General features: G+C 41.7%; 1 protein-coding gene across 1 annotated transcript in view; it reads right to left on the reverse strand.

Annotated features, from left to right (window-relative positions):
- The window catches only part of Pi4ka (phosphatidylinositol 4-kinase alpha), a 139,882-nt gene that overhangs the window by 33,914 nt on the left and 84,463 nt on the right, over nt 1-21,505 (reverse strand). The window contains exons 20-29 of the mRNA XM_047560234.1: nt 17,358-17,466; nt 16,657-16,793; nt 16,375-16,508; nt 13,936-14,018; nt 7,459-7,529; nt 7,251-7,375; nt 5,781-5,862; nt 5,374-5,457; nt 3,833-3,922; nt 1,116-1,235 (exon numbers count right to left, since the gene is read on the reverse strand). Of these exons, the coding sequence (XP_047416190.1) occupies nt 1,116-1,235; nt 3,833-3,922; nt 5,374-5,457; nt 5,781-5,862; nt 7,251-7,375; nt 7,459-7,529; nt 13,936-14,018; nt 16,375-16,508; nt 16,657-16,793; nt 17,358-17,466 (1,035 nt within the window). The remainder of the gene's footprint in view (nt 1-1,115; nt 1,236-3,832; nt 3,923-5,373; nt 5,458-5,780; nt 5,863-7,250; nt 7,376-7,458; nt 7,530-13,935; nt 14,019-16,374; nt 16,509-16,656; nt 16,794-17,357; nt 17,467-21,505) is intronic.

Below are 21,505 nucleotides of genomic sequence, written 5' to 3' on the forward strand. Positions count from 1 at the left end.
TGCAGCTCCTATTTGTCCAGGTAGCACTGGAGACTACAGCATGCACTTAAAAGGCCAGTCTTTCACATTTTCCCTTTAGTGTTATTTACTACAAATCAATATAATCTACCAACTTCCTATAATACAGATACTACTGAGGAAGAGGAATTTCTCAATTATTGCAATTTAGAGAGATTTTTTGGGGGGCAGGTGAAGAAAATATAAATTATGGAAAAAACTAAAACAGCAAAAAACCAAAATTATATGGTTCTTATATAACATTATTAAACTTGTTTATTTTTTAAATCATATAAAAGTACTTCACATTTTTTGGAGACATTGTGGCCTCTGGTATCACGCAGGCCTGTGTTCAAATAAGGCATGAAAATGACCAGCTGTGAGACCTTGGGGGAAGTCACTTACTATATCTGAACTTGGATGTACTTCCCTGAAAAGTGGGGATAATCATGTCCCTTTCAAGAAGCTTTTATGGGGATCAACATAAGAGATATAAAGCCCCTGCAGCAAATGGCCAAAATGCAGGCTAGCTTCCTCCCTTCCAAAATTGCTCCCAATTGCCGGTAGGTACCCAGTGTACCCCAACTCAGTCTGCCAGAGGACAGCAGAGTAGACACTGAGAAGTGCTGTGGGAAGGCCTTGAAGAGGTTTTCTGACTCAGTTCTCTAGTTCTGCTGGCCTGAAATCCTGCTTCTGAGATGGCCCCTCCCTTGCAGTATTGTGTGATGGGTAGGACAGAGGAAGCAGTCTTTTGTGTTTTTCACGGGGCTGGGGCACGCACCTTAGTCAGGATATGGAGCACAACCAACAATTGGACACATAACAAAGGTATCCTTTCCAATTCAGCAAGAGAGAGGGAAAAGCCTAGTTTATATCTAACTTTCTGATGGCAAAGATTAATTTTTTTTGTTTTTTTGGTGATACTGGGGATTGAACTTGGGATTGGATCTAGGTACCACCCAATTACTATTTTTCAACAGATATCAACATACCCAAGTATAGGCTATGGGTGCCAAGGGGCCATTCATGAAAGCTACCCACAAGCTTGAGTCCTTTCCTCTACAATGTTGCTTCCATGATTTAAGGGGGTCACTGCTTCACAGGAGGCATACACATACCCCAAGAGTTGTGTTCTGCTTGTTATAGCCAGCAAAGTGAAGGATGCTTTCAGTGGCCATTGCCAGCCCCGTGTGCTGTGACAGTCCTGACACCCAGTTCTGATGTTTGTTCAGATATTCCTGAAATAGGAAGACAACATGTTATTTCACTTAAAGGGGAAAACGAACTTTATAAGTCTTACTGGGGGACCATCAATAAGGCCAAATCCTTCTATGATTAGCTACTGCTCATCTACAAATGAAAAGGCCCAACTCCCAGAATGGCTGTCACACAGTAGGTGTGATGTCACACAGCCAACAGGAGGTCACATGTTTCTTGCAGAGCCTCTGCTGTTTGCCAAGTGCTATGCCAATCTCTGAGCTACATAGCTCAGTTCTACTATCAATGTGTAGGCAGTGTGGTGTGGAGTCCATGTGGGGACCTCTGTTCTGCTATAGCACCATGGCTGCAGTTGTGATAGACAGGAGCCCAGAATAAATACCTGAGCCCACCTGAATGACAAGCTGAAGGGGCACTGAGGCAAAGGGACATAGGGCAGGACAAAGAGGTGGGAGGAAGGCCTCCTGCTCTGGGGACCACATGGGTTCAGCACGACAGGAGCATCAAGTGAAAGGGGTAAGGAAGCAGGGGACAAGCCTGGTCAGAAATTGGCCAGGTCCCAAGGGACCTCTGGGCAAGGAAAAGGAGTTTAGGTTAAACTACATAAATCCCCACAGAAGAAAGCACATGAGCATGTATACACAAAATTGTACCAATGGTTCTGGGAGCTCCTAGAAAACCAAAAAGCATCCATGGACCCCATAGTGACGGGAAATGACTAATGATCAAGTTTAAAAAGAAATTACATTGACAAAGTATGCTGTTAAAACTGGACCAGACTGTAATCCCAGCAGCTCAGGAGGCTGAGGCAGGAGAACCACAAGTTCAAAGTCAGCCTCAGCAACTCAGCAAGGCCCTAAGCAACTCAGCGAAACCTTGTCTCTAAATAAGATAAAAAAGGGCTGGGGATGTGACTCAGTGGCTAAATGTCCCTGGTTCAATTTTATGGTACCAAAAACAAAAAAACAAAACCACACACACACACACAAAACAAAACAAAACAAAAAAACAACTGGAACAGAATTAAGGAGGTCAGTCTTGGGAAGGCTGAAGCTGAGGGCAAGGAGGGAGGTGGTGAGGCTGGGGTTCAGAGGGGTGGATTGCTAGGGAAAAGGGAAAGGAGGGACTAGAAAGGATGCCAGGGGAATGCCAATGGAATGCCTGGTAAAAATATCAAGACCATTTCATTTTCTACTTCCTTGTTAATCCAGGCCTGCCTGACAAAATGCTTGGGACAATGAAAAGGTCTATTGACTTTCTTTTTGTCCACTGAAACCTTTTAGGCATTAAAGGGCTCCTCCCCTTTAAAAACCACTTCGAGCTGAGGATGTTTTCTTCTACATGAAATAAAGGAATCAGACATTTCCCCAATAGTAAGTTTGAGAAACTACCATAATCTGAAGAATTCTAGGGTGCAAATTCAGAAGTTATAAGGCATCAAACGGCAGGCTATCTTAGTTTACCAGGCTTGAATTATCCACTTAGCCTGTGGGTTTGCTCCAAATGTGTTCATGTAGTCTTCATCCTCCTAATCCTTGTTGCTTAAACCTTTAGTAGAAAGAGGAACCTCAACTTTTGGAACTGGTTCTTGCCAGTACATTTCCACATAGCCTCTAGGGTTTCTGAAGCCCTGCACTACCCTTCCTAGATTCCATGCCCCAAAGCATTTTTAAACTGTCCTCACTTTGAAAAGTGCTGAGGCCATTTTCATACCTGCCCTTTGCTAACCTAGATTCCTTTTAGTGTGGCATTTTTCTTATCTTTAACCCTCTTTAAGGCAACTCTTTCCTGTCATATACTGTCATATTTTTATTCTGTGTCTGCTTGACTGTCTCTAGAACAATAGTTCACCTCTCAGTCACCCACAATGACAAGCCAGTGCTTTTGCTGAAAAAACTCATATGTACCTACAGACTAGACTAGAGCTTTTTTTTTTTTTTTTAATTTCTAGAAAAGAACTTTACTGGGACACAAATCCCCCATTCTGCTTCTGCTCATCAGCTTCCATTAAGGTCCTGCATAGATGCATACAATGCACTCAGCTCTCAGAGCTCCTGTCTCCTGGCAACCTCCTCCACCCATCACACTGCCCTGACTCATCTTGTAAGGAGCCTCAAATCCTGCAATACACCCAACACCATACCTGATGTGAGTTGTCAGGGCCTGCCCTTCTGATGGCCAATTGCCCTCCTCCTGTACTGACCAACATGCTTACCCCACAAGAAGCCTCCAAACAGAGCAGCGCCTGAGGGTCTACTATTTCTAGGCTCTAGATTAATGTTTTTGGTCTCTGTTTATTCACACTAGTACTATTTGTATTTTGAGTCCTCTGTATGGATGTTCAAAGGAGCTTATTGAGATTGTCCTTTTTTTTTTTTTTTTTTTAATATACAGAACTGGAGACTAAACCTACAGTCTCACACATGGTACTCTACTTCTGAGCTACTTTCCCACCCATTTTTAAATTTTATTTTGAGACAAGATCTCCCAAAGTTGCCTAGTCTGGTCTCGAACTTGTAATTCTCCCACCTCAGCCTCTTGAGTAGCTGGAATTACAACAGGTAAGTAACACTGCACCATGCTTTGAGATTGCTTTTTCATGATTTCAAGAAAGTACCTGTAGGTGGGACTTGGTGACTGTGGGTGCCCATTTCATGGCTTCCTGAAGGATCATTCCACAGCGTGCAGCGAAGTCCTTCACGATGCTCTGGAAGTGGATGAGACTGATTTTCAACAACCTGAAATCAGCTATCTGGGCCATTGTAGTGGCTTCCATGGGTTGAGTTGTGTCTTCCCCAGAAACCCAACCTGAAGTCCTAAGCCTCAGTACTTCAGAATGGGACTTTTAAAGAGGGAATTAAATTAAAAGACAATATGGGTAGACCCTAATCCAATATGGCTGGTATCCTTATGAGAAAAAGAAATCTGGACTCAAAGAAATATCAAAGATATGTGCCCATAGAAGGAAGACCATGAAAGGACACAGTGAGAAGGCAGCCATTCATATGCGAAGAAGAGAGGCCTCAGACAAAACCACCATTGCTGACATTCTGATCTTAAGACTTCTAGCCTCCAGAATTGTGAGGAAATAAATTTCTGTTCTTTAAGCATCCAATATTGGCTACAGCAGCCCCAGCAGTGATCATGTTCTAACATTAAGACTCTAGGGGACAGGAATTCTGCACAGACTTCTATAGTTCTTGGACAAAGCTGTGTGGCAGAACCTACACAAATGGCATATCATAGGGCAATTGTGCAACATGTCCTGAATCAGTGACTAAAGAGGAAGGCAGGTTCCAGGTGGCAAAAAATCCTCATGGGTGTCCCATCACTGCATGAGGGAAACTCTACATTGACAGCTGGTCTAGCTAAGAGGCCTGAATTAGGACATGACCCTGCACCAGGCTGGAAGAACACAGGGCTGAGCTAAGCTTCAGTCGTGCCACAGCACAGGTTCTAAGTTAGACTAAGTCAGGGATAGGAGACAACTAGTACATTCTCCTCATTTGGAGTTATTAATCCTGCCTGTTTGCCCACTGTATAACAATGCCACAGCCATGTCAGCCCATCACAATAACAAAAAAATCAGTATGCCTCAGAAAAGTGAACTTGTCTGAAAATCACATTTGCTCAATGCAAATTTAGAGGCTATAAACTGGTAGATGGAAACCTCTGGCATCTAAGTTAGGAGCACAGCTGAGAGTCAGGGTGGCTGGCTGGCAGGCATAGGCCTGGAAGACAGACAAGGCTTGGATGAGTCACCTGCCCTCTCTTCAGAGGAACCCAAGCATTGCTTAGAGTGTTCAACATGTGATGGGGTTAGGACTACTCACACCTTTAATGCTGGGGACTTGGGGAATAATGTATATTGAGCACTCATATTCATCAAATGGTCATGAAAGTGAGGACCACCTCTGGCCACCATAAATTTGCCACTTAAAGCATATATTAGACTGAGAAATATCATCAGAGGGGCATGCTACAACACAGGCTAGATGACAGGTATGTCAGTCAGTCCTAGCTCACTAGAGTTACTGGGGGACACTCATAGCACTCAATGGCAGCAAGAGGGTCTGTAGGATGTCTGGCATGGTCTTTAAGACAGACTGGCTTCAGCAAGTGTGGAAACATGCACCAAGAGGTGCAGGTGAAACCTACCTCTCGGGCTTCATATGTGTCAGGAACTGTGATCCGATAGGGTGCATCAGGGATGTCATAGTAAGGTTGGTCCTTATGAATATCCTGCAAGCACAGCAAGATTCCCTCTTCCAATAAGCTTTCTTGAGGTTGCCATTGCCAAGCTTTTGACTTAGGGCAGCATGTTTGCCACCCCTTCCCACAACATGTCCAACCTAAGAAGGGCTTTCAGATTTGCTGCAGTTTACTTGGAAACAATAGAGTGGGATGTGGGCAATCCCCACTTCCTGCCACTGCAAATTTGCCACATACAGCATTAAATAGGTTGAGGCATATCATATCAAATTGGAGGGGCATGCCACAACACAGAATAAATGGCAGGAGTGTCAGCCAACCCCGCGTCACTAGGGTCATCCAGGAAAACTCACAGCACTCAGTGACAGCGAGAGGGTCTGTAGGATGTCCAGCATGGTCTTTAGCACAGTCCCGCTCCACAGCAAGTGGGGAAACCTGCATCAAGAACAGACTCTTAGGGTCCAGGAGCTGAGCCTCCCAGGAGTCTGTCTGCATTATCTGAGAGGGAGCACCTCTGTCACCTTTTCCTGCACCAGCACAAGCTACACTTTCTGTTGACTGCTGAGGTGGGGTCTCAAGAGACCCCTGAGGCAGGGCACCACTATAGAGAGATAGGCAATGCCTGGTCAGAAATGCTTTCTAATCCCATCCCTCAATGTCAGACATGCCCCAAGTGGTCTGTTCCAACCCTGACAAGGATCAACCATATTAGTTTTACCCTGGCCAGGCCACACCCACTCCATCCCCAAAGCAATCCTACTTTCTTTTTTTTTTTTCCTCAAATTTTTTGGTACTGGGGATTGAACCCACAGGTGTTTTACCACTGAGCTATATCCCTAGCCATTTTTCTTATTTTGAGATAGAGTGCCACTAAATTGCTTAGGGCCATGCTAAGTTGCTGAGGTTGGCTTTAAACTTGCAATCCTCCTGTTTCAGTCTCCTGAGTCACTGGGATTACAGGTTTGTGCCACCATGTTTCAAACAGGGCTCCCCAATATTCCTTCATGAAATGGCACAAAAAGAAAATGAAGTATCTGCATGACACTGGTGTAGAGAGAAGCTGCTGCCTACTCCTGAAAGTGATAGGCCATGGGCTCTGGTGGCCCCAGGGCTGGAGGAACAGCACCTTTATGTGGCTGTAAGTCATCTATGACTCAATGCTCAGGAGCCCTGGCTCAAACATATACAACGTGTATGCCAGACTTGCTCTCATGACCCCTGGCTAGCTCTTGACCCACCACTGGATGGCAAAGCTGCCTGGACCAGACAGGCACTCAGCATGTGTGGAAGGTTCCAGAACCCCTTGATACCCTTAGGGAATTGCAGGTAGGCCCACTATGGGTGTTTACTGCTTCTTGCTTACAAACTTCAGAGATGCTGACCAAGCCCACCTTATCAATGTGCAGATGTACTGCAGAGGGTCTGTTTGGGCTCCCAGCACAAATATTAGGAAAGGGTCTCAGTGTGGAGTTTTATTTCTGAGAAGCCTATAGGATACTGATTCTACTTGGGGACCTATGACTGGACCCTGGGATAGGAGATGGTAGGGTGGGCAGGATTCAAACACAGGGATGTGACCACTGAATTAGCAAGAGAGGTACTGTAAATAACAACAATAGTTCAAAAAGAACAGAGGTTTTGAAACTAAAATTCAGGCCATAGCAAATTCCCTGACATTCTGGTGGAGTCTGTATTACCTATGAGAAGTTTCCTTCTGATGCCATTGCTTTCTGGATGGATGATGTAAGAATGATTTCCCCCTGCATTTCAAATCTCAAACATTTACACACATACACAAAGCATTAGTGGGAAATGAAACTTACTTATCTACCAGACCAGACAGGTACTTGTCAGCCACCCTCCTTATCCTCTTGTGAATATGGTTGAAGTTCACCAGCAGAAATTGAGCATGCCGCTCCAGTTCCTCTTCATTTTCTTTTGTCTTGGCCTACAGTCAAAAGAGATAGGTATGATAGCACGCCTGTGTGCTTTCAGCAGGCAGGCATGTGCTTGCACTTTGCTGAGACTTACTTTATCTGCCATCATGTTCAAGAAGGCATCAAATACTTTGTCTGCAACAGCAATCACACACTGCATCATCCCTGAAATGAGAAGGTTTCCATGGATCAGGTGGAGCCACAGAAAGGGATCAAGTCTAGCTATTTCCAAACATTTTCTTTTGAAATTATTTTAGACTTACAGAGAATTGCAGAGACAGTAGAGTTCCCATGTACCCATGTTCACCAACTTCCCCAGATATTAACATCTATTATGTAGTTAGGATGCATTTGTCAAAACTAAGACTGACAATGATAGAACACTACTACCTAAGCTTTAGACTTTATCTGTACTTTCCTAGTTTTCCCATTCATGTTTCAGAATCCAAGCCTGGAAAACATGTGGTATAAGCTCATAATATCTCCTAGTCTCTTTTAGTCTGTGTTGATTCTTTAGTCTGTCCTTGAACTTCATAACTTGACATTTTTTTTTTTTTAGTACCAGGGATTGAACCCAGATACACTTACTAATTGAGCCATATCTCCAGATAACTTTTTAATTTTTTGCTCAGGGCCTCATTAAGCTGCTGAGGCTAGCTTTGAACTTATGATTCTCCTGCCTCAGTCTTCTGTCCCGCTGGGATTACAGGCATGCCCTACCACATTCTGCTATCTTTTGACACTTTTGAAGGTACAGGTAATCTTACAGAAGGTCCCTCAACTTAGTTGTTTGATGCTTGCTCAAGATTAGACTATGATTTGGGAGATAATACCACAGAGGCACTATGCTGTTCTTGTCACATCATATCAGGGGTCTATAATACCCATATCTCTTATGACTGTTGAGGTTAACCTTGATCACATAGTCTGAGTTGACTATTCTTTCCTTTCTACACTGTAGAAGGGAGTCACCACCAGAGATCAGGAGCAGTGGCACATGCCTATAACCCCAGCAACTTGAGAAGCTGAGGCATGAGGATCACAAGTTTGAGGCCAACATTGGCAATTTGGTGAGACCTTGTCTTAAAATTTAAAAAAAAAAAATAAAAAAAAAAAAAGTAAAAATGGCTGGGGATATGGCTCAGTGTAGAGTGCTTCTGGGTTCAATCCTCAGTCAATACCACCAAAAAAAAAAAAAAAAAAAAAAGCCCCAAATTCACAGGCAGGGTTGAATTCAGTGCTACCTTCTGAAGATTTGTGGATGAGAGTTAAAATCACAGCTATTGGTATACATCTGGGGGATACTTTGAGATTATGCGGTTATCTAATTTCTTTTTAAAAATTTGCCCACTAATTTCAACATCCCTCAGTGGATTCTGCCTGCAGTAATTACTGTGGCTATCATGGGGATTTTCTCTTTTCCTCATTCCTTCTACTTTTTGTAACTGGAGTTCTGTAAGGAAGGGTTCACCCTCCTTCCCTATTTTTTCATATCTCTCTATTTTTTAAAGTTATCTAATAATCTAATCAGTATACACTCATAAATATTCATTTTATTCACTGGGCTATAATCTAATACTATTGTTTAAATTACTCCAGCTGTGGCCACTGGGCACTCTCACAAGATGTTCAGTTGCAGAGCTTGAAGAATTTGATATCTGATTTTCAGATTAGGGATACTCAACTGGCAAAGTCTATGCAAATATTCCAAAACCCCCAAAATTCTGAAATTTAGAACACTTCTGGCTCCCAAGCATTTCAGATAAGGGATACTTAATGAGTTCTACAAAGTGCCCCAGGCTTATCCTGTATTATCTTTGGCCCAGTTCTCCCTGGAACAGACCATTTCTTGGAGCCCTAGTTCCTATTACTGGAGAATGGCCTTTAGAAACCAACATCTGAGCATGGGGTGTGTTTACCGTTACAGGGTGCAAAGCAGGTTTTAAAAAGCAACAGAATGCAGTGAGAATTTAGTATGGATGACAGAATGGTAAGAAAGTGCAATTCTTGCTCCACATGCTGTCCCCTCTATACATGCCTTTAGGGATAGCTCAACAAAAAGGAGAGAGACCAGGCAGGTGTTATCAACTTTGTACCCCTGGGTCCAGAATGGAGTCCTGGGACACAGAGGCATTTCATAGTTAATAGTTATAAGGATGAACAGGTCTCAAAACAGCTCTCACCAATATGAAAAGTGACTAATGTGTCCTGGACACAAACACAAGGGTAAAGACTGTTTTATTTGGGAGGTGGGGTTTTATAACAGGAATTGAACCCAGGGGCACCTAACCACTGAGCCACATCCCCAGCCCCTTTTTTGTATTTTATTAGAGTTAGGGTCTCGCTGAGTTGCTTAGGGCCTTGCTAAGTTGCTGAGGCTAGGTTTGAACTCGAGGTCCTCCTGCCTCACACTCCTAAGTTGCTGGGATTATAGGTATGTGCCACCATGCTCAGCAAGACTATTTTCTTAAGAGGCTGAGGTGGGTAAGTGAATGGGTGTGGTTTGATATAATATTTTTTCATATATGTAGCTCTTATATTTGTAGAAACTAAGTCTCTGAGTTCCTAATAAATAATCATAGTGATCAGATGTCAATCAAAATCATGAGGTAATATCTAAGTTTTTTACTTTAAAAAGTCACCCTTCTTCTTGCTCCTACAGTAAGCTCCAGATTACTGGTGTACTGATTAACTAGGCATCTGGGTATGCAAGTAGGCTCCTGATCTTGTGTATACAGAGCTTTGGTTTACACCTGCAGAAAGGAGGTGGAAGCCCTCCCCTTTAGGTGGGCTGCTTGATGTTTCAAATACCCTCTTCTCCTGATCAGTTCCAAAAATTCATGAATAATACATGTCTCCAAAAACAACTCTTTTCTATATATCTCTTTTAGGAACGAAAAGAAGTGGGAAGTAAACTCAATAGCTGTACCCTTATTGGCTTAACTAGTTACTAAGAACCAAAACAATCAATTTGGTTCTGAGGCCTTTTAAGAATTGGCACTTCCAATTTTTTGGTTGCTTATTCTCCCTCCTAAAATCAAAGGATCTCAGAGTGAGCCAATTCTCTAGCACAGAATTTTGAACAAAATAGCTGCTACACAAATGAATACTGGGTGGATGAATTAGGGGAATGAATTGGCCAGTGGTTGATGGTGTCCCAGGCCTAAGTAGTCCTGAGACATGTATGTGAGACCCTCTGAGCATGCCCACCCACTCCTGTGCTCTGTACCCCAACTGGAAAAGGATTCCTTTGTAGAAAATGCCTGCTTCCACTTTTCACCTGAAGCCTCAAACAAGTCCCATGCTCACTATAATCCTTCCCCTACTGCCAGCAGAGGGAGCTTCTAGAATCCTTGTATCATCTTTCCTGGCCAACTCTATTGGCTCCCAGCTGCAAAAACAAATTCACACACCTGATTTCCTGATTCTGCTGAGCAGCAGTGTGAATTGCTCTGCAAAAGACTCATTGCATCAAAGTCTTACATGAAGCAGCATCTTAGAGTCCCTGGGCTGATTTTTTTTTTAATTTATTTTTATTGTAAACAAATGGGATACATGTTTCTGTTTGTACATGGAGTAACAGCATACCATTTGCATAATCATACATTTACATAGGGTAATGATGTTTGATTCATTCTGTTATTTTTTCCTCTCCCCACCCCTCCCATCCCTCTTTTCCCTCTATACAGTCCCTCCTTCCTCCATTCTTGCCCCCCTCCCACGCCCCATTATGTGCCATCATCCGCTTATCAGTGAGATCATTCAACTTTTGGATTTTTGAGATTGGCTTATCTCACTTAGCATGATATTCTCCAATTTCATCCATTTGCCTGCAAATGCCATAATTTTATTATTCTTTGTAGCTGAGTAATATTCCATTGTATATATATACCACAGTTGCTTTATCCATTCATCAATTGAAGGACATCTAGGTTGGTTCCATAGTCTGGCTATTGTGAATTGAGCAGCTATGAACATTGATGTGGCTGTATCTCTGTAGTATGCTGATTTTAAGTCCTTTGGGTATAGGCCAAGGAGTGGGATAGCTGGGTCAAATGGTGGGTCCATTCCAAGTTTTCTAAGGAATCTCCACACTGCTTTCCAGAGTGGCTGCACTAATTTGCAGCCCCACCAGCAATGTATGAGTGTACCTTTTTCCCCTGGGCTGATTTTTAAAAACATTTCTTCAAGCATTTATTTTCCAACAAAAGATAAAAACAGTACTAGAAGTATCTGGGAGTGATTTTACCATTGGCAAGAACAAGTTGATGGATCCACCAATGTCCCAGTGGCTTTTGGCATGGAAAGGACTATTCATTACTACTTGTACTTTATTAATATTAAATTTGCTAATCTTAGGAATTTATCAATCAGTATTCCTCAAAAAATTTACCTACATGATTAATCAAAACTTATGCATTCTACCAAATCAATTCCCTGACTATAAATTTAATCAAATGATTCTAAACATTTACTTAAAACAGTAGGTCTAATATTTTAGCATCTCTTAAATTTTTATATTTATTTATTTATTTTTTGTACTAGGGATTGAACCCACTGATGCTTTACCACTGAGCTCCATCCCTAGCCCCACTATCTTTTTTTTTTTTTTTTTTTTTTTGCGGTACTGGGGATCAAACTCAGGGCGTTGTGCTTGTGAGGCAAGCACTCTACCAGTTGAGCTATCTCCCCAGCCCCATCTTTTTTTTTTAGAGATAGTCTCAACAAGTTGCTTAGGGTCTCACTAAGTTGCTGAGTATTTATTTATTTATTTAAAAGGAGGGAATATTTATTGTGGCCCCTGGTTTTAGAAATTTCAGTCCATGGTTGCTTGGCCATGTCACTTTGAGCCTGAGGTAAGGCCAAAAACATCATGGCACAAAGCCAAACTCCATGGCAGATGTATGTGGGTATAGGAAAACTGTTCAGCTCAGGTACCAGGAAGCAGAGAACCCTTACATTTTTAAACACCTTTTATATCACTCTTATCAGTGCCCTTATACTAAAATTGGTCAAAAAGTGATTATTCTATACATTAAACCTTTTTCTTTGCTGCCTCCATTTAATGTCACTTCTTTCCAGTTTTCTATCTCTTCTTTTTATTCCTATTCCTAACTTGGGTTTGCCTTACTTGTGGTTTTGGTAAATAAGATTTTCATGCTTTCATAGACTTTCCACTATTTTTCTGACCCTAGGAGTTTAGTTCTCTTGGCTGGAACTTGTAACAGCTGAGGCCCTCTGTGCACTCAGGGTTTGAGAACACACTGCATCGTGAGACTTGTTTATATACTGAAATGTTTATATACTGGAATTTACCAGGAAATGATGCAGACCCTGGCCTGGGGATAGCCTATCAAGTGCAGTCTTCCTTCCTGGCCTGTGTTCCTCCTAATCGGCAGGGATACAAAGATGTGGAGCTACTCAATCAATGGCTATGCATGCAGCCACCTTTCTCTGGAGGCCTTGATTCACAGAGTTTCACTGGTTACTCTGTGGAACTTTTCTGTTCATCATCTACTGTAAACCCTGTCTACCTAGTCACTCTCTTGAGACCAGGCATGACTAGTCTTCCAATCACTGGTGCTGAACCTTTTCCTGGACTGTGAGGCTCTTTCTTGGTGTTTCCTTTTTCTTGTTTATGTGAAGAGAAGCAGAAACAACTACATGCCTCCACCTCACAAGGCCTTATGGAAGAAATAAGCTTTATGTATAGCTGATCCTGTTTCTGTGGGTTTCACATCTAAGCAGAAAAAAAAATACTTTGGAAAGCTGGGCATGGATCTGCATGCCTGTAATCCCAGTAATTTGGAAGGCTGAGGCAAGAGGATCATAAGTTTGAGGCCAGTCTGTACCTTAGCAAGAACATGTTTAAAAAAAAAGGATGGGGGAAATATTACATCTGTACTGAACATGTACAGGTTTTCCACCTCTTTATTATTCTCTAAATAATATAGCATAATAGCATAACACCTATATATATATATATACATATCTATATATATCTCCCAGTATATTCACCCTTCTTTTGTAATTAAGCTTTCTTGTACATTTTATATTAACCTCTGCTCTTCTTAAGTATCATTATTAACTCATAACTTTCATAATCTAAACTTGTTTTAATTAAGCAAAAAATAAACACTTTATTTATGTTCAAATTATTATAATTTGTCCATTAGGAGTTCCTTTAAATTGGTTCCTTGGTCCTCTTAGCCTGCTCCTGACATTTAAAAAGTATGATTGCCCTCTGGCCACAGTAAGATGCTCCAAGTCCACTGATGACTATTCAAGGAGCCGCGGTTCTTTATAGCAAAGAATAATATTAAGAACCAAAATCTGGGTGCTGGAGCACACTTGAACATAGATGGTGAGGCTCCTTCTGTTTTGAGTCTCCTTGAAACAGTGGCAGAGCTGGAAAGATATGTTTTTTAAGGTTACATATTTTATGCTGATCTTTCCAATGCAGTTTGTAACTTGATAAAACTTCTCTTTGTTGATAGAAAACAGAAAGTGGTATCCCTTTTATCCTATTAAAGTTCAAGTCATCATGGGAATATCATAATAAAAAGCTTACCAGATTTGTCTTTCTGAATAGCTTTATCCTCAAAGTAGCAGAACATTACCTGGAAGCGATCAGGATCTGTTGAACGCAGTACCCTAATAAGGAAAACAGCTTTAAATAAATTTTCAAAAATCTAGGCTATCCCTGTCAGAGATTTTAACACTGCTCAGACTGCTACAACTATTCTGAGAAACAGAAACTGTTCTGAGAACTGTTCTGAAAAACAGAAATCCTCTGTCATTTATAGGGGCAAACATGACTTGGATTTTCTGGAGGGTGATGTGTACCATCTATTATAACACTCCAAAAAATTTTTGAAGCACTGCCACTAGCTACATATCTTAAGGGTTATGTATGCAAGGATTCTCAATAACAGTGCTGACTGAATTACCCAAAACAGAAACAATCTAAATGCCCATCAACAAGAGACTGGTCAGATAAGCCAAAGCATACCCATTCAATGTCATATAACATAGCCACCAAAATGGGAGGTAATTGTCATGTGCTGTTACAGAAACTCATCCAAGATATACTATTAAGTGATAAAAGCAAGGTACAAGGGAAATAGGTAGAGCACAATTTCTCTGACAGGTTTCCTAAAGGCCCGTCTGTGTGTGTTTATATGTAGAATATATATGTTTGCCTGTGGAGAGAAAATTTCTAGAGGGAAAAATAGGACAATTAACAGTAGGAATGTGGGGGCTCAAAGCTAGGTAAGTAAGACCTGTATTTCTTCACCTTTAGCATCTTTTGTACTATTCCCTTTTAAAATCTCATGTGCTGTGGACATTTTATTTATTTATGTATTTTCTTTCAGTTCTGGAGATCAAACTAGGATCTTGTGCATGCTAGGCAAGTATTCTGCCACTGAAATACATCCCAACTCTGACATTTTTAACTTTTTTTTTTTTTTAGTGCTAGAGTTTGAACCCAGAACCTTGAGCCATGCTATGTAAGCACTCTACCACTGAGCAACCTCCCCAGTCCACATTTTGACTTTTATAGTGAAAAATATCTTTAACCTTTGGGGAAAAGGAAAAAACAAAAGAAATGTATGAGTTTGAACCATGGCCCCTTCGAAGAGCCATTCAGAGTTCTGGAGGATCTACTTAGTGGGGTTTGGTGATGTGCATCCATCAGCCTCCACATCAGCCTTTCAAGAGGTAAGCCTCCTTAGGGCAGGCCAGGGGGCTTTAAGCACATGCTTTCTCAGTTGCTCACATGCACACCGCTTTAATTTGACTTCTCACATTTTCTATTTTATTATTTAAAAAATTTCCCAGTGACCGTGGCTGGGAATCTAAGGCAAATTCTTGAATAAAGGCTTTTGGTTGCTTCTCCATGCTAGCACAGGATTCTCAGGGCCCTGAGCTGCCCTGAGAACCTGAGAACACTCAGGGACACACTTGTGGGGGGTGAGAGACAATCTTGCCTTCCAACACAGAAGGCTGGAAGAGTCTCAACACACCTCTTCTAGTCATGCACATTAGCATTGAAACCATACTTTCACTGTTTAGGTTGGCTTGGTTTGTTTTGACCTGTTTTTCTTTGGAAATGTATTATTTTGAAAAAGGACTAGAAAGAGCACCATAACATGTTAGTGGGGATGGTGGTGAGATCAATTATTTCTTTTTTTTTCCCCCTCCATTATTATTTGGAAGCTTCTGACATTCACTGACAAGAGGTGTGCCAAAACACCATTTAGAGGAGTGAGGATGTGGCTCAGTGGTAGAGTGCTTGCCTAGAATGCATGAGGGTTCAATCCCCAGTATAGGAGAGGAGGGAAAATAAATAAATATTTTATTAAAAAACACTTGATTTTCAATCTACATTAGGGATTACTTCTTCATGTCTCATTTTCCTTATCTACAAAATGGGTAGAACATATTGCCAACCTCAACAGCTTGCTGGAGAGTGTGCTAATATATATGACTTGGTACAGTATCTGGTACAATACAAACACTCCATCAGATAACAGCAGTCATTATAGTGATTAGGACTGCTGTGGCTACATATTAAGGGTCGGGCCACCTGCAGAACTATTATGGAGCTAGACCATTCCTAAGTAACACTGCTTTTTGTATTTAGCCATGTTCCTGGAAACCAGCTTAGTGAGTATCTTAGGACCCTTCTCAAATGAGAACTGGCTTCTCAGAGGGGTCCCCAATATCAAAGGACTGAGTTTGCAACATCAGGACTGCTCAGAAGCCTAATTCCTATGAGAAAGGGGACAAAAATGGAATTTAGACACTGGGATATATCTAAAGATATGGCATTTTGGTGCCGATGAAGAGGGGCACAAGAGAAAAGCAGATGGTGCTTTTGTTAGTTGTTTTAGTTTAGAAAGCTTGCATGTTTTGGGAGGAGCTGAAAAAGTTCCATGTCTAGAAGGTACAAAAATTTAAAAATCCTTTCAAATGTGAATGTGCAGGGAAGTGAAGACCTGTGTACCTCATGTATTCCAGCCGATACACAGACAAGAGATACGTGGACATGGCAAAGTCCAGCTTGTTGATGAGGGCAGAAACTTCAGGAGGAGGGTCCAACAGATTGATAATGGTGCTTCTGAGTTCATTTAGTTCAGCCTGGAGGGAAAGAAACACTCACAGACTTACAAGCATATCTCCCCAAGAGAAAAAGGCTGTGGCAGCCGGCAATGTATTCATAAGGACATTGAAACGATCTGCCCTAATGGTTCCACAGATTTTAGCAAAAACGAGGGAGAATCCTTACTGGGGTAACTGTGTCATTTTTCATGGCTGAGTTGTACTGGAGGACTGACCGCAGTGGCTCTTTGCTGGGAAAGGTGAGTAGTGGTGACTTGGTGGCTATTTCACAGACCCCCTCATACCACTCTTCTGGCCAGAGTCCTGTGAGAAAGTGAATACAAGTGAGACAAGGACTGGGAATATAGACTGGTGGTAGAGTGCTTGACTAGCCTGGGTGGGTCCCTGAATTTGATCCCCTGGAAGGAAGGAAGGAAAGAAAAAAGAAGGAAAAGAAGGAAAGAAAAAGATGGAGAAAGAAGGAAAGAAAGAAAGGAAAGAAAAGAAGGGAAGAAAGAAAAAGAGAAAGAAGGAAAGAAAGAAGAAAAAAGGAAAGAAAAAAGGAAGAAGGAAAGAAAGCAAGAAAGGAAAGTTCTTGGGTTGAGAAGCACTACAGTGGTACTGACTCAGACAATTTCTAGAGTCCTGGGACCTTTGGGATAATTATTGCCAAAATTAGTCTGCTGTCTAACTTGGGCAGATCTTCCCTAAGGTATGTGGTATTCAAGTATTCTAAACTCCATCTGGGAAGTATAATGTTTGCAAATACTTACAGGAAGAAACAGTTTATTTTGAACATGTTCATATTATAATTAGGTTGAGTCTGACCTCCTGTTTGTTTCTACTCCTCAATCTGTCTTTCCTAGGAGACAAAGATTATCCTCCTACCTGATCCCTCCACAGCAAATCCCATCAGTACAGAGTAGAGCCAGAAGTCCCGGAAAAGCTTCTGTAACCGAGGCTTGGCTTCCTTGATGGGTGGCAATCGTCGGGTGAGCTGATACACCAAGGAAAGAGAAAGTTTATTTGCTCACCATACCCTAACACATGCAAGTGTAAAATCAAGCACAGATTTATTTTCCAACAGCATTCTTTAGACTCAGCCAGTCAGATTTGATAAGAAAAGGCACACTAAGCAGTAGTTGATGCTGCTTCTCAATAATTTTATCAATTAGTAGTTCACTCATTCATTCACTTGTTTATTGAGTACCTAAAGTAGCAGGCACTGTGCCTGGCAGGTAAAAATCCCCATTTCTGCATTCAAAGGGCTTTTGTTTGGGAGGTATGTAGGCAAACAATCACAGTGGGGAAGAGTTACTGGAGAAGTTGTCAAGCGCTTCAAGAGTGCTAGGGAGACTGTAAGAAATTTTGTGTGTGGAACACAAGTAACTTTAAAATCTTTTTCAGTAGCATAACTTTTTCAAACAGTAATCTTGAGCAGAATTCCAATATATAAAACAGGTAAAAGAAGAGTTGCTCAGGTACAGTTGTAAGGAACTGAATTCCCTGCATCCTTATTTGAGATAGCATCTTGCCTGGTGTAAGGCATGGAGTGCCTCATCAGTTACATAAAAAGGTTAAGTGTGTGTAAAATGCTTAGTTGAACAGGTCAATACTCACAGAACCCCCAGAGGACACTGATCCATATATATAGTAATGATCAAACTGCTTTGAGGGAGCCTCTGCTACCCAAACACTTAACAACGGTCAAGTCTGGGCCAGGACTTAGGTCAGGGGGACAGAATAGAAAGATGTGATGGATGATAATCATTACTGGACAGATTCACACACAGCTGGTGAAATTATAAACTGGCACACTTTCTAGAAGGTATTTAGTAATGTGCATCAAATTCTAAATATTTCCAAACACTTTTCACCTATACAAACCCATTTCTAGGAATTCATCAAAACAATAAGCTGATTTAGGCACAAAAATGTTGTAATGTTTGTTATAACAGCAAAATAAATAGAAAAACAATGTCTACTTGAAATAAGTAAGAGAATATTAAGAATTATATTTTCAGGTTAGGGATGTGACTCAGTGGTAGAGTGCTTACCTGGTGTGCGTGCGGACTTGGGTTTGACCCCAGCACAATTGAAAAAAAAAAAAAAATCACATTTTCACTGGGTCTGTTGGCATATGCCTATAATCCCAATTAATCAGGAGGCTGAGGTAAAAAAATCACAAGTTCCATGTCGACTGGGCAATTTAGGAAGACTATCTCAAAGTGAAAAATAAAAGGTCTGGGGATATAATTCAGAGGCACAACACTGGTCTAGAATGTACAATGTCTGAGTTCAATCCCTGGTATGCCAAAAATATTTTAAATAAATATTTTACACATCCATTTGGTGACATAGGAAGAAAGCACAATGTCAAGTGAAAAAAATTCAAAATATATAACTGATATAGATTAGAACAAAGAGGGAAAATCCAGTCACATATTAATACAGATTATTTCTGGGTGACTGAGTTGCCAAGAATTTCTATTTTCTTTAACATTGTCTGTGTTCCTTTTTCTTTTTTTCTTTCTTTCTTTTATTGGTGTGATACTGAGGTTTGAACCCCCTGAGCGCTCTACCACTGAGTTACATCCTCATTTAATTATTTATTTAGGTACTGGGGATTGAACTCAGAGGTACTTTACCATTGAGTTATATCCTTAGTCCTTTTTTTTTTCTTTTTTGTGGTGCTGGGGATCGAACTCATGGCCTTGTGCTTGCAAGGCAAGCACTCTACCAACTGAGCTATCTCCCTAGCCCCTCCTTAGTCCTTTTTATTTTGAAACAGGGTCTTACTAAGTTGGTGAGTTCTCATTAAGTTGCCAAGACTAGCCTTGAACTTCCAATTCACCTGCCTCAGTGCTGGGATTACAGGTGTGTGCCACCATTCCCAGCTATACTGACTGTATTTCTTGGACTTCTGTCATAAATATTTTCCTTTTATAATCACAGGGAGAACACAGATGCTTGTCTAGGGTTCTAACAACCTGTGTGGGAAGATTGGTCTCTCCTTGGAAGCTACCAGGGTGCTGTGTCTTTGGAGAGAGTTGGCCAAGACCTGGCAGGGCAGGGAGAACTTTAAGAAGGTACTAAGGCAGTAGGGATTACTGAGGAGGGCTGTTGGGGAGGACAACAGTGGATGAAGGAGTCAAGACAAGAAGCCCAGGGCTGCACAGAACATTGACCACAAAAGGACATTTTGATAAGGGACTTCTAGTTCAGCCAGTGGACACTAAGGGTGATTACAAGAATAAGTGATTGTTTTTGCTGTGAAAGGCCCTCCTAAGATGAGGTTCCAAGTGATGGTGGAGGTACAATGGGATCTCCAGACAACAGATTTCAAGATCTATGTGGTTAAGAGGTTCCAATGTCTCATAAAGAGAATTTACCTTTGGTAGTTATAGAAAAGATTAGGCTTCCAGAATGCTTCACTCCCAATGGGAACAGAGGCTTTAAATGGCTGGCAAGTTCAACATTTTGACACAGGTAAAAGAAAGAAGGGTTTCAGCCTAAAAGTGCCCTGTGGGTTCTCCTGTCCTCTGACTCCTCCAGGTCCCTCAGTTATCATCTCAGCTAAGACTGCTGTAGTCCTCAGGAAGGAAAGACTGAGGTAGTTTCAGAAAAAGCCCTAGCAGTGCTTTGATATATCTAGAGATAAGACATGATGCAGTGGTTGCTGGTTTAGGACTCTGTGCAGAGAACTATTCTTGTGCTTCAAGAGACAGAAAGGAGTTAGAACTGGGCATGGTGACACATCCCTGTAATCTCAGTAACTCAGGAGACTGAGGTTTTAAAGTTCAAGGTCAGTCTCAGCAACATAGCAAGATTCTGTCTCAAAATAAAAAAGACTGGGATTTAGCTTAGCAGCAGAGCAACCTTGAGTTCAATTCCCAGTACAAAAAAAAAAAAAAGAGGAAGGAATTGGGATGTTTCCAGAGAAGGGCTGTAATATGAAAAAGGTCCTTTCTAGCCCCCTAAGACAGGAAAGGCAAGGCTATGAGACAATTGCTTGTGCCTAAAAACGAAAAATCAAGGTCAGGGGACAAGTGGGAAGACTAAGATAGATAAAGAAAACTAAAGAGACAAGACAGACAAATGCAATGCATGTATCCTGACTGGGCCCTAGATTTAAAATTTTAAATCCACAGAAAAATCTGACTTGGACTACAAGTCTAAAATATGCAAAGACTGTGATTTTCCCAGGAAAGTACAAGGTGTCCAGAGCTGAAGTGTTTCTTGTCCTCTCACCTTTAGACATTTCAGGAAACAGTGTTCTCCCAATAAACATATGTAATTAAACACATACAGCAAAATATTTACTGTTTTATGGAAGTGGTTGGTGAAGGATATGGTTACCTACCTGTCCTCCCACCCAGCCCTAAATGATCCTGCCACCAAAACTCCTCCCATGACCTGGCCCTGCCCACTGTCTGTCACAAGGGCCTGGCAAAAGTAAGTAACTCTTCCCATGGCCTGGCTCTGCTAAGACTGCATATAAAACCCAGACCCTTGTGGTGGCCCATGGTCATTTTGTCCCTGAAGATGTGGCTCCTCCAGTGCTGAATAAATCATAGAGGGCCCATGAGGTCCCTTCTACATGCTTTTACTTGGTTCCTTGACTAGGAAAGGAGATGTTTTAGGGGTTCTTTTTACCCCTCCTGGTTTCAACGAACCTCCAGTTTTTCTATGAGACCTCCGGATCAGAGGCCACTTTATGCCTGGCACATATCAGTATTGCCCTCAGTAAGGTATGTCTTGGGGAGAATGAAGATATGGGTTTAGGTCTGCATGAACTGGCCCCACTTCCCTGCTCCTCGCCTTCCCCCAAAAGCCTCCAGTTGTGTAGTTGGGCTGCTGCTGGAGCCCTGAATCTGCACAGGGAGAGCTGCTACCCTGCTGAGGTGCAGCCTTGTCCCGAACTACTACCCCTTCCTCCCAACCCCTGCCCTCCTAAACCTTCTAATTATCCTTTGCTTGCTGGGATTAACCATACCGTCTGGGATAATTCTCAACCTACAATAGCAAGACACCAC

The sequence above is a fragment of the Sciurus carolinensis genome, chromosome 8 (assembly GCF_902686445.1).
Source record: "Sciurus carolinensis chromosome 8, mSciCar1.2, whole genome shotgun sequence".
Classification (NCBI taxonomy): Eukaryota; Metazoa; Chordata; class Mammalia; order Rodentia; family Sciuridae; genus Sciurus; species Sciurus carolinensis.